This window comes from Vigna unguiculata, chromosome 8 (assembly GCF_004118075.2).
Source record: "Vigna unguiculata cultivar IT97K-499-35 chromosome 8, ASM411807v1, whole genome shotgun sequence".
In the NCBI taxonomy this organism is placed as follows: domain Eukaryota; kingdom Viridiplantae; phylum Streptophyta; class Magnoliopsida; order Fabales; family Fabaceae; genus Vigna; species Vigna unguiculata.
In genome coordinates, this window is record NC_040286.1 from 5,641,065 (window position 1) to 5,653,801 (window position 12,737).

The window sequence follows — 12,737 nt, forward strand, 5'->3', positions numbered from 1 at the left end:
ATATGAAATGATACAATTAAAGATGCAATTAGAGCATTTTGATATGTTTGACAACTTTTTAGTTTTAGAGAATTAGAAACTGTTTATGATTTAAGTCATTGGTTGTCAAAGACAAGAAAAACACAAATTTATCTTCTTGGATACTTTTATTTTCATTGTTTTCTTTCTACTATATTCACTGTAAATTTAACCCTCTAATAACTTTTCATGAACTTGTAATATCTTAATACTTCATTTTTTTGTGTGTGTATGCTAATTTTAGCTTAAAACAGTGCCTAAATGACTCGTGAAATTCTATTAAGTAGATAAACACGTAGTAAGGCAATGCCATATGAAACTATATGAATAATGACAAAAAAATAATAATAAGGATCAGAAAAAAAAATACATACTTTATTAAACTAAAACTAAAAACCAGGGAAAAACAATATGTTCATAGAGTAAGTATAAAGACAAGGCTACTAAAATTCAACTTCTTTAACCATGTTTTCAAAATTCAAAAACTTTAAATTCACAACAAAATGTTTGTTACATAGGTTTTCCAAAACCAAAAAGGGCACAGTTCCCCATTCAAAGTTAAAAAAGTTTGTCTCCAAATTTGTCTCAAGATTAGTTTGAGCAGTTATTCGCACAGATGAAAACAGTGTTTTCTTACTTTGTCAAAATCTTCCGATACATGGCAGAAACATAAATTATGATTTATATATACATGATCCATGTATGGTAAAACCAATACAATATAAGTTGTAGATTCAGTATGAATGGAAAAAATTAACCTCAACGGCACTAAATTATTAAAAATTGCATTAAACAAAAAAAATAGTTCATTTAAATTGAATTAAATTGAAAATTAGTTCAGACAAATTTAACTTAATTACTTTTATTCTAATAAACTAAATTGAACTATTTTTTAAAAATATAAAAAAAATAATTAACTAAGTATATACAAAAGATTTCGTCTCTACTCAAGAACAAAGGTTCTTCCATAAATAATAAAATCAAAAAGTTGAGACAAATTAGGTTGGACTAAGGTTGAGACGATTAAGGTCGGACAAAATGTTGAGATGTGCTCGGGCTAAAATTTAGCTGGATTCAATCGAGACGAGCACAGTTGAAACTCGATCGAGTTGGTCCCGATCGAAATTCGGTTGAATAGGCCTTGGTCGAAAATTAGCATATTTTGGTTGGGATGACAACAACCAAAACTCAATCAAGATTATCTCGATTGAAATTCAACCGAATTCAGACGAGTCAACCCGACTGAAAAATCGACTAAGATGATCACGATGAGTCAGTTCTAACCAAACTCAACTCTAATAAAAAATTGATTGAATTGGACAGAGTCAATCCGGACCAAAATTTAGTGGAGTCGACAAGTGTCAAACTGAACCACAATTTTATGTACTCTTAAACAAGTAAAAAGTATAAAACAAAGTAATTTTAAGTTAATGAATAATTAATTGAACTGTAACTTTAGAGATTTAGTTATTGAAACTGAACTATCAAATGTTAGAATCCATTTTTTATTGTAAAAAGTTCAATATTTTTAGTTCAATATAGTTGAGTGCAGTTCATTTAATGTTGTAATGCCTAAGTTTGAATCCATGTGTGAATATGAAGTTGCAGAGTATGGTTGTTGAGATAGCAAAGTAAAGGAGTGCATGCGATGGAAGGTGAATAATGGGAGTGTATTGTATAAATTATTGGAAGAGTGGGAAAAGAAGGGTTGGCATATGAGAGAGTAAAGAAAGGATAGAGAATAGGGAAATTAAGAAAAAGAAAGTGTAAAGCTAAGGAGCTGGAAATGAGGGAGATGCTGTTAAAGTGAGGGACAAGAAGACAAGGCCTGGGCTTCAAATGCACGCATGTTTTCCCTACTAACACCAACTTCCCTACACACCACACCCTAAACCCTTTGCTTTCTTTCGACTCACACCTCTTTTCCCCCTCAAAACAAAACACAAAAACAAACTTTCCTTTTCCCTTTCTCTTTTTTTTTTATGCCTTTTCTTATTGCCATTCTTTTCTGTGACCTTTATCAATCTTTGTGTACAGATTATACAACCTCTGTCTTTTTGCAACGAACCACCTCAAGCGCCTACTCACCCTTCTAATGTGGGCCTCCTCCTGCTTTTAAATTCTTCCTCTCAACTTCAACGTAAACCTTCTTTTAACTCTCACACCTGAAAATTACTGTTGCATATCTCATTCATCTCTATAATTCTTACAGTTTCATAAGATTAAGTTTGGTCTAATCTTAAACATTTGGAACCACGAAAACTACTACTAGTTTTCATCCACAGTATACTATTCTTCAAATGGTGCAAGTACTTATATCATATATTTGCTGTGTTAGAATTTCTTTTAATAATGACAAACCCTAAATAGGTTTACTGCAACTTATATATGTAATAAAAACATTATACAATTTTGGTTAAATTACTGATTAATGGTCCCTCTAATTTCAAGAAGTAGGTTTCTAGGATTAGTTTTTGGCAGCTTCAAACAGAAAAAAAAAAATTACTATTATAGTGGTTTTAAAATTTTAGAAAAACTTGGTAAAAAAGAAATTGCATAATTAAGAACACCCCATTAAAAGTTGCTTAGAACTTCAACCGAAAAGTTTAAAATGTTTTTGGAACTAAGTAATTTAACCTAATATTAAAAGTTGATATTTTGTAGTTTATTAGGGTTTGGTTGAATAACTTAGACCTATCTCGGGTTAAATAATTCAGGCTATTTTGAATTCACTATTAGCCTGTGAAAAACTTATCAGTTGAAGTGAGTATATACATTTTTTTTTAATTCACTAAAATATTACAAGTCTATAAATTGGGTAATGGTTAAATAAGGTAATTCCTGAAATAATTGAGGTATGTAAGTTGATTTGAATTCATTTGATAAACATAAATTACTTACCCTTATAATTATTTTATTTTATATAACTGTTTATGATATGTTCAATATTAAGATTAATCACATGAGAAATTTTCACCATATATAAGTCTCAATTAAGAGATTATGAAATAATTGTTTTTTTTATTATCACTTTTTATAAAATATCTAGTATAACAAGCAAAAACTGTTTTCACTAGCTTTCACTAGCTTCATATAAAAAGTATAAGTATGAAGATCATAAACTGTTTTCACTAGCTTAATTAAACTGTTACCTTAAGATTTGCTTGATACTGTCATTGTGCAACTTCTATTGTACATGTATTGCAACACTTCAAATAGTATATAGATAGTATAGCTCTTCATTAAACACCTGAAATTTCAAGGCAAGTGTTTTTATATAAGCTTTCTTAAAGCTATTTACATGAGCCTGATGCCTAGTACATATGATCAATCTCAAAACTCATAAAAACAACAAAATGAGAGGACAGAAGAGGCTAATCTTGAAGCACATTTATGATAACTTGTGATAAATTTTGAAATCTGTCCTTTATTTTCCTTTTCAGATAGCCATTTTATAAGTAAAGATTTTAATATACACTCCTCTTTATGTCCACAGAAAAGCAAAAATGAAACCAAAAAACCAGGGCTGATTATGTTAGAGAGCGTCCATTAAGGTCCCACAGAAAAGATAATGAAAGTTGATGTTAGCATCATATAGAGGGACAGGTAGTAGGTCACTTTCATCTACAGTGGGAGCCAGATCATACACCAGAATTCCTCCTTTTCTACACAACACTACAGTACCATGCATAACATTAACTACTCACCAAAAAGATACGCCTCTACAACACTAAATTAGCATTATAACATTATTCTCATTAGTCACTTCTCAATGTTTAAAATATAACCACCCTCAACATGCTTATTACCAAGAACCTATATTAATAATTTGTTCTCTCCTACGAGAATCTAGCTTGCAAATTACCTCCCTCTATAAATGTAACCTTCACTTTCTGTGTATCTCACCACTTATCACCAATAAACCAGATAGTTGCAGATATATTTAGAGCAATAATATCCCACATATTTCATCTAATCATGGCTGCAACTCAGGCTAATGATCCTAGAACTGCAGTTTCTATTTCAAGGGTTGTGTCTGTGAATCCCAAACTTGTGCAACCTCACAGGGTTTTGACTCTTTCAAATTTGGACAGGCAGTGTCCACACCTCATGCACTTGGTCTTCTTCTACAATAACTTGCCTCATCAGAGGTTGAAGGATTTGTCCCTCAATTCAGTGTTCTGCAGCTTGAAATCTGGCTTGGAAGATACCTTGGCTCTGTGGTATCCTGCTGCAGGTAGGCTTTGGCCCAATCCAAGTGATGGCAAGCTCAACCTGTGGTGCAACAACCATGGTGCAGTTCTTGCAGAGGCTGAAACCTCTGCTAAAATTTCACAACTTGGAAACCTCTCTGAGTACAATGAATTCTTTGAGAAGCTGGTTTATAAGCCAGCTTTTGATGGGAACTTCTCAAACATGCCGCTGATTGTTGCTCAGGTAAGAAAAATCTATATGTAGAATATAATATCTGATTGCTGATAAACGTTATAAAATACTGGAAGTTGCAGAAGTAAATGTAAAATTGATATAAGACACACAAAATAAAACTCACCTGCTTAGGGTTTTTGTGTATTTTGTTTCGTCCGTGCTAATTACCCAATTGATTAGGCCCCTCAGAATTTCTCTCCTCCCCAGAAATAGTTATAAAGAATTGTTTGGAATCATTTTCCCATTATGTGAAGTATGGCAGAAGCTAGGGTTTGTCCTTGCCGTTATATGAAAACATGGAACATGTTCCCTTCACACTGGACAATAAGAGGGATCGTAAGATCTTCTTGTTCCCATAACTTATTTGCTTATAACTTTGTTAATTATTATCTTTCTTATCATTCTTAAGACAACACAGCGTCTGCAAAATTGATAAACCAGAAAAAAGAAAAAGAAACCATCTTTCTTTTTGTGCCCTAAGTATCTTAATTATGCACCAGTCATGTGTATATGTGTGTATCTTTATCACATGTTCTCATGATTTCTTTGTCTGATCTACGTTTATGAGAAAATACCTCTTACATAGTCCTTCAAGAAATAATTAATCTATATCTTCTGATTTTACATAACATATCATCTGGCTTGATACATATTCCATTTCTCGCCTTTCTTTTTCTATACTTGTGTATATGATCATTCCTCTCTGATCGCATGAAACTAAGTTCTGAGAAAAAGAATATGAACTTGATTAATCACTGCTTGATAAACACAGGTCACTAAATTTGGTTGTGGAGGGTATTCAATTGGTATTGGAACAAGCCACTCTTTGTTTGATGGGCCAGCAACCTATGATTTCTTGCGTGCATGGGCTTCAAATTCAGAAATTGTGAAAGGAAGAAGCAGATCTGATGAGGTTCCAACAAAACCAGTGCATGAGAGAGGGATACTTCTGAGTGGTACTCTTCAAGCACCAAGAGACACTGCAAATTTTCCTTCAGACTCAACTTCAAATGCTAAGGAAGCAAGAGCCATGGCAATAGAACACTTATATCATCTTATAATGCAAACAGCTACTGCACAAAAGGGTTTTCCTCTGCAAATTGGAACACCCTCGAATTCAAAGAAGTGTGTTCTTAAAACCTATCATGTTTCAGGTGCAATGGCAGAAAACTTGAAAAGGAAACACTTCCCCATGAAAAGAGGTTCATTTCCTTTCTCAACCTTTGAGGTTCTTGCAGCACACCTTTGGAAGGTAAGTTAATATCTCAATCTTCTCTTTTCCTTGTTCAGCACTGTGTGTGTGTTTTTTTTTTCTTTAGTTATGACAAAGATATGACAGCCTGACACAGATCTTTTTGTTTGGTCCCTAACTTATGCCACCAAATATGAGAACAAGTACACTAAGCACGCACTTTTGTTTCAGCATATTTTTTTTTTCTATAATTTTCTCAGAAAAAAAAAATTGTCCAATCATACTCATGATAGATTTGATTTAAAAAAGTCAAAGAGGATTCAAAGTTTTAATAGTTGTAATCAACGAATTAGTCCCATATAGTGAGATGATTTTCAAAATAATGCATTAGGTTGCCATATAAACTATATATTACAAATGTCAAGGTTATAAAAGAAATACAGAAGACTGAAAAACCAAATATGCTTTATATAATCTTGAATAATTGAGATATGAAAAGAAAAAGGAGATAGAATTCATTAAAGAGAAAATTACTCAATTATTCATAAATTTCAATGGTTATCACTAAAATTCTTATATAAAGAGAGTAAGAAGAGGTAATCAATAATTAATACCAAATGTCAAACTTTATACCTACACCAATTAACAACTTTTTTATACAACACGAATGAATCACACACTCACTGCTAAATTCTGTAAAATAATTACAAATTTCGTTAAATTTGGTAAGACAATTCTTTTTTTTAATAAATACCAAACTTTATCAATTAATATTGGATTACTATAATAATAATATTTTAAATATGTTTCTAACCAGTATCCAGTTTTCACTTTTTTCTGTTTAATATGCTTGAAATTATTTCTACAATATTGAATTTTATGATATATGATGATTGAACTTTAGAGTATGCGTCTTATGGAAATTTCAAAGTTTTATACTTGTATACTTAATATGTGCTTAGTATTTATTGTTATTTAGTTGTCACTAATTAATTCAGGTGGTAAGACTTTCCAAAATATATATTTAGAGGAACTCAAATTATATATATATATATATATATATATATATATATATATATATATATATATATATATATATATATATATGGTGAAACTGAACTCAAAATTGAATATCGAAAAATCGTGGTTGGATAAATATTAAAAAACACTATCGAAACAAAAATTAAAATAACTAAACTCAAAAGCATCTATATAACAATTTATTTAAATTAATTAATTTTTAAATTATTTTAAGAATAAAAATGTATTTATAATATTGAAATTAATTTTAACTAATTTCATTGAAGTCTGAAATATGTTTTCAGTTCATATAATATAGCTCTATATAATTTAGTCCTTCAAAAATTATGTATTATTTTTAAAATTTTTGATCATTTTAATATATTTTTAATTCTTAGCATTAACTATATTTAATTTAATGTTCCAACTAAAAGAATAATAAATAATAATCAACCGTAACAAAGAATTCCCTCACGATAAAATAATTATATTATTTAAGGTAAATAATTTATTTATTATAAAAAGAAATATATATATATATATATATATATACATATATATATATATATACATATATATATATATATACATACATACATATATATATATATATATATACATATATATATCATTTTTACTTTTTCATTTAATAATTTTTTAACATATATATTTTTGTTAGAAATAGTTATAATTTATTCAGAGTTTTTAGCCTAGTTTCCATATATTAGTTTTCATAATTATATTATTGAAACAATAAAAAATATTAGCTTTAATGCCACAAATGTAAATTTCATATTCAAAGACAAAAATTATAATATAAGTTTTATATTTTTAGTATTACAAATTATAATATAGTAAAATTATAGCCAATATAAAAAGTAATAATTACTTTTTTCCTATTCTTAAATTTAAAACTTATATAAAAAGAATGACATAAATGTACTTTAATTGTTTGAAAATATTGTTTCTTGTTTTACTCTTGAGTTTTTATTTTAGTTGCTGTAGGATTTCATTCTCATACATTTTGAATTCAGTTTTTCTCGTTTTATAAGAATCAAAATTAAGAGAAAATTTTTCAAGGATTAAAACTCACATTTTACGGAAACTAGAAACATGTTTATACAATTTTACTAAACAATAACCATATTTATTAATTATATTACATATCTAAAAACTTATCTTAATTTAAAATATTAATTTATACCTTGTTTATATTATTAATATTTTCATATTAAGGTTAAATTGATTTTGTTCCTACACACAAAAATAATTAATCTATATCCAAATTTAAAAAGGATATTTAAATTTATCCGAAATTTATTTTAAAAAAATAGTTGCTATACTATTATCCACATATCAACTTTAACCGATTATGAGTAGGAGGACGCATTACCAGAACTAAATTTTATGAAATTGGATTAGACTTAAATCCAATTCAAAGAAGAAGAAAAATACGTTTACATGATAAAATTATTAATGTTTTATATGTTATAGTGCAAACATTAGTGGACAAATTTAATCACCTAGAAGTGAAAAAGACACCAATTTAATGTTTTGAGATTTTGAATTAAGGTGGTTGATAGATTTTTCTTAGTGATTAATGGATAAAGATAAGCCAACTTATCTTTTAATATTACCAACAAGTAATTTTTTTTACCTTAGAATAAATCACAACCCCATGAGAAAATTTGTAGTGAATAAAAAAATGTAATATATTTTTAGTTATTTCACTTTTAGTGAAAATTTGAATCAATCTCTTCTCGAAAATTTTGGTCTAATTTAGTTTTTAAATTCTAGAAATACATGAATTTAGTTTTTTTAATCAAATTTTGTTAAGTTTATTTGATGTGTTTAATGTGTTTCATGATATCATTTGAGTTGTTTACGCTGTTTAACATATCTATGCTTCAATGGTAGTTGAGATGTGCATTTGAAATGTCAAATAAACTTAATAAAATTTAGTTAAAAAAAACATATTTTTAAATTTGAGAGACTAAATTGGTTTAAAGTTTCGTTGAAAAATTAAGTGACTAAACACATATTTAACGGAAAAGGAAAAAAAAAACATGAAGATTTTATTTTGGAATTGTTTGACTTTGAGTATAGGCAAGGAGCAAAGCTTTAGGGGTGAAAAAGGAAAAACAAGTATGCCTCCAATTTGCAGTGGAGATAAGGAACAAGATGAGACCAGCATTGCCAAAATGTTTCAGTGGAAATGCATATGTTCTTGCCTCCATCATGATGGCAATGGGAGAATTAGAAGATGCAAGCCATGAATGCATCATCGAGAAAATAAGAGAGGCGAAGAACAAGGTGAACCAGGAATATGTGAGAAGCTATGTTGAAGCACTAGAAGGACCACAACAAGGTTCTTCTCTTCCTCCATTAAAGGAGCTAACTCTGGTTTCTGATTGGACAAGAATGCCTTTTCACAACATTGACTTCTTCCATGGAAAAGCAACCTATGCATGTCCTCTTGCCACTCCTCTCCCACAGGTCGCATACTTCATGCAAAGCCCTACTGACAACTTCGGCGTTGACATCAGAATTGGCTTGGAACCTGAAAATATAACTGCTTTTAGTCACTGCTTTTTAAGCATGGCGTGATGGAATCAAAACTTCTTTTATATATATATGGATATGAATGTATATCTAATCATAATAATTGTGTTGGTGAGGTGTCGTAGGAGAACATTTCATGGGGTCTCGTGGCAAGATGAATGGGAGAACCTAGAACACTTTTAGATGAATAAATGTACTTACTTTTCATCTTATTATGTCATATATAGCCATTTCATTCTCTTACTTTACGGGATTTCACAATTAGTATTTAGTTTGGGGAAGTTTATATAAGATAGTTGCGGTGGTAGATTTTTCGTCAATATTTTGGGATGTCAAAATTTTGATTGAATTATTTTTTTTATTTGTTTTTTTTTTTAAATATTATGTTGGTCATCTAATTTTTTTTAGTTTCAATTTGGTTTCAATTTTTTAAAAATTAATATAATTTGATATTTTTCGTTAAATTTCTTGAAGTGGAACAAGAATTTTTCATCAAAATTGATATTAGGATTATGTCAATTACATCAATAAAGTAAACCATCCTTATTCATAACTTCAATTTTAATAAGAAAACCTTGATCTTATTCAAAAGAATTAACGAAAAAATGACAAAAATATATCATTTATTTTCTTATATATATATATATATATATATATATATATATATAAGTTTATTAAAATATAAAATATATTTAAAATATTAAATTTAAAAAAATATATATTAAATATATAAATGTAAAATAAAATGGGGGTCATGCCCCTTAGTCTCTAAGAAGGTCCGCCAATGGCTAGTTGGTTTTATTTGATAAAATTTTCTATTTTTTATTTTTAATGAATAGTTCATGTACCTTTTTATTTTACTAAAGAGTATATTTGATATAGAAGTAGAGGTGTTTTAACATATTTACAACCTTGTATGTATATCCGGTAACTAATAAAAGGAAAACAAAATACAAAAAATATTAGAGACCGTTCTACAATTTTGACTCTTATAATTGATAGTATTTTCAACAATATATTGTCAAAAAATTCTCCCATCACCACATCTAGTTTTCTTCCAAACAAATATTTGAGCCAAGTGTTCGATCTTGGTTTATATTTGATTGTGTCAATTCCTGAATGTTAACAAGTGACATTCTTTGCAACACAAAAAAATTAAGCTTCAAAAATATTCTTTATATTTATGTTAACATATGGTCTATTTGCACTTTATCGTATGATCATCGACTCTTATAAGATGAAGTTGAAGATATATTTAGTGTCGACTCGACGTTAATGAGCTAATAGTATCAAATCTGTATTTCATATACAATGGATTCTAAAATCATGGAGACCAATTAAAGTTGACTCTAAGTAAAATCAATTAAGTGAATATTAATTATTTATTAAATTTTAAATTAATTTTTAATTAAAGCAATTTTAATGTTGGTCAAGTGGGATCCTAACATGTTTTTTGTTTTAAAAATTATTTAATTTAAAGTCTGTAAAGTCTAGATGAAATAAAACTTACTTTTAGTATTAATTTAATTTGCATCCGTGTGACCGATGCTAATAATGCTAATTACACTAATTTAAAAAAAATCGAAGAACAATTCAATCATTTGAACACATGTTTACTCATTTATCTATTTTTCTGAGATCATTTCAACATTCAGAGTTTGTAGAATTACAAATAATTAATTTGTCATATAAATCAAATGTGTAAAGATTAAAATTAGTTTTCCTCACCTTGGTTAAATAACCTCTAATTTCAAAACTTATTTAAAACTCTATTTCTCATAAAGATGACTTAACTAGATAAATAAAATTCCAGTTAGAAATTTAAACTTATCACCATGTCACAGTCATAAAGATTCACTTAAAGAACCTTTGAGCAATCCACATGCAACCCAATTTAAAAAGGGTAAAGAGGGAACTTATTATGTTTTTCATTCTGAACAGTAAATGTGTAGAGTTCTTCGCTAAAAACATTCCTATAGTCTTTGATTTTCAAAAAGATGAAGGTTTGGGATAGAAAAAACAATCACACTCAATGTATTGGAATTTAATTAAATTTGTTAAACCATCTACTTGAACACATGGTAAGAAACTGAACTTCTACAAATTTATGATAATAATTACTTAAAATTATAGAATTTCTCATTTAATGTACAAATTTAAAAATGGTCTCATCTCTCATAAATTTATGTCTACCACTCATATTACTTCGATCTAAGTCACTTAGACTAAACCAATACCAATGTGTTTATGACTTTGAGGTTGGAAAATCACTATCACATTTAGGGATGATGAATCATTAACTCAACCTAGTTTGTAAAATCGCTAGCTCAATAACATCAAGGAATCTTCAACTTCACCTAATTTAGCATATTAACTTATATTCAATTAGATCATCCTTTTCTTTCTTCAAAGACTTCATCCACAATAAGAAATGAAAAATATTCTAAAAATTGAACTAATTTTCTCTAAATTAAATAAATAACTACTAAAGTAATTAGAGATTAAATTCAAATTCAAATTCAAAGTGGTTAAATCTTGAAATTTATTCAATAAGAATAAAATAGAATTATCTCTAAATTTAAATAATTAAACACTATATAATTAGAGATTAAATCAAAATTAAAATTCAAAGTTGTTAAATCTTGAAATCTATTCAATGAGAATAAAATAGAATTGAAATACTAATCATTCTTAATTTCTAATATAGTTTCTTAATCTATTTATGCAAAGAATTTCATGTAGTTGTTAACTAAACAAGGACATAATTAGCACGATGCTAGTTCATAAAAACCATGGTTCAACTTCAATCAATATGTTTTGGTCTCAACATAGTTTGTTCAAGACAAAAAGATAATTTCTAATTAAAGCACATTTCTTTTATCAAGATTCATTATATATTAGTTTAAAATTTCTTTTCACACAGATTGCACATACAAAATTTGTATTAATCTAAATAATTGAATTTCTCAGATAGATAAAAGAAAAATAACACAATATACCTCTTCAAAATATACAAATAAGCAAATTATTAAGCATTTCTCCTTACTATTCAATTTTAAAATTTTTTAACATATAATTCAAACGTTGTATCAACAAAACTTACAAATTACAAAAAAACAACCATTCATAAAAGTTATATATAATGTAATCTACTTTTCTATTACATTAATAAAAATTAGATACTGTAGACATTAAGGCCTCCCAATAATTTTGAATTTTAAATTTTAGGAATGGATATACGATGAATCTTATAAAGCATTCTAACAATAATGCTCATGAGTTTAAATAACAATCACAAACACAAGATATCTTTAAAATTTTTAAAACTCTTGATCCAAAAACAAATCTTTTTTTCCAAGTGAAGAGGTTACAGTTTTAGTAAATTAAACAATGAACAGTGTCTCCATTACTGTACAACAACTAAGGGGTTAAACATTAATACATCACACAAATTACCCTCATCTGATACACTGAGGAGTGAACTTCATAAGCAAAACCATTCAAGAATACTAATGTA

At 28.0% G+C, this 12,737-nt stretch overlaps 1 protein-coding gene across 1 annotated transcript; it reads left to right on the plus strand.

The window, feature by feature from the left end:
• Positions 1-3,865: 3,865 nt before the first annotated feature.
• Positions 3,866-9,463, plus strand: LOC114193771 (brassinosteroid-related acyltransferase 1). Its single transcript, XM_028083703.1, has 3 exons — positions 3,866-4,455; positions 5,219-5,698; positions 8,765-9,463. The coding sequence occupies exons 1-3, from the start codon at positions 3,997-3,999 to the stop codon at positions 9,263-9,265; spliced, it is 1,440 nt and encodes a 479-aa protein (XP_027939504.1). The 5' UTR covers positions 3,866-3,996; the 3' UTR covers positions 9,266-9,463.
• The last annotated feature ends 3,274 nt before the right edge of the window (positions 9,464-12,737 follow it).

Excerpts from the sequence above, each read along its gene's own strand:
- LOC114193771 (XM_028083703.1), top strand. The coding sequence starts at position 3,997 with ATGGCTGCAACTCAGGCTAATGATCCTAGAACTGCAGTTTCTATTTCA. Across the intron at positions 4,456-5,218 it reads TGCCGCTGATTGTTGCTCAG|GTCACTAAATTTGGTTGTGG; the intron begins GTAAGAAAAATC and ends TGATAAACACAG. Across the intron at positions 5,699-8,764 it reads TTGCAGCACACCTTTGGAAG|GCAAGGAGCAAAGCTTTAGG; the intron begins GTAAGTTAATAT and ends CTTTGAGTATAG.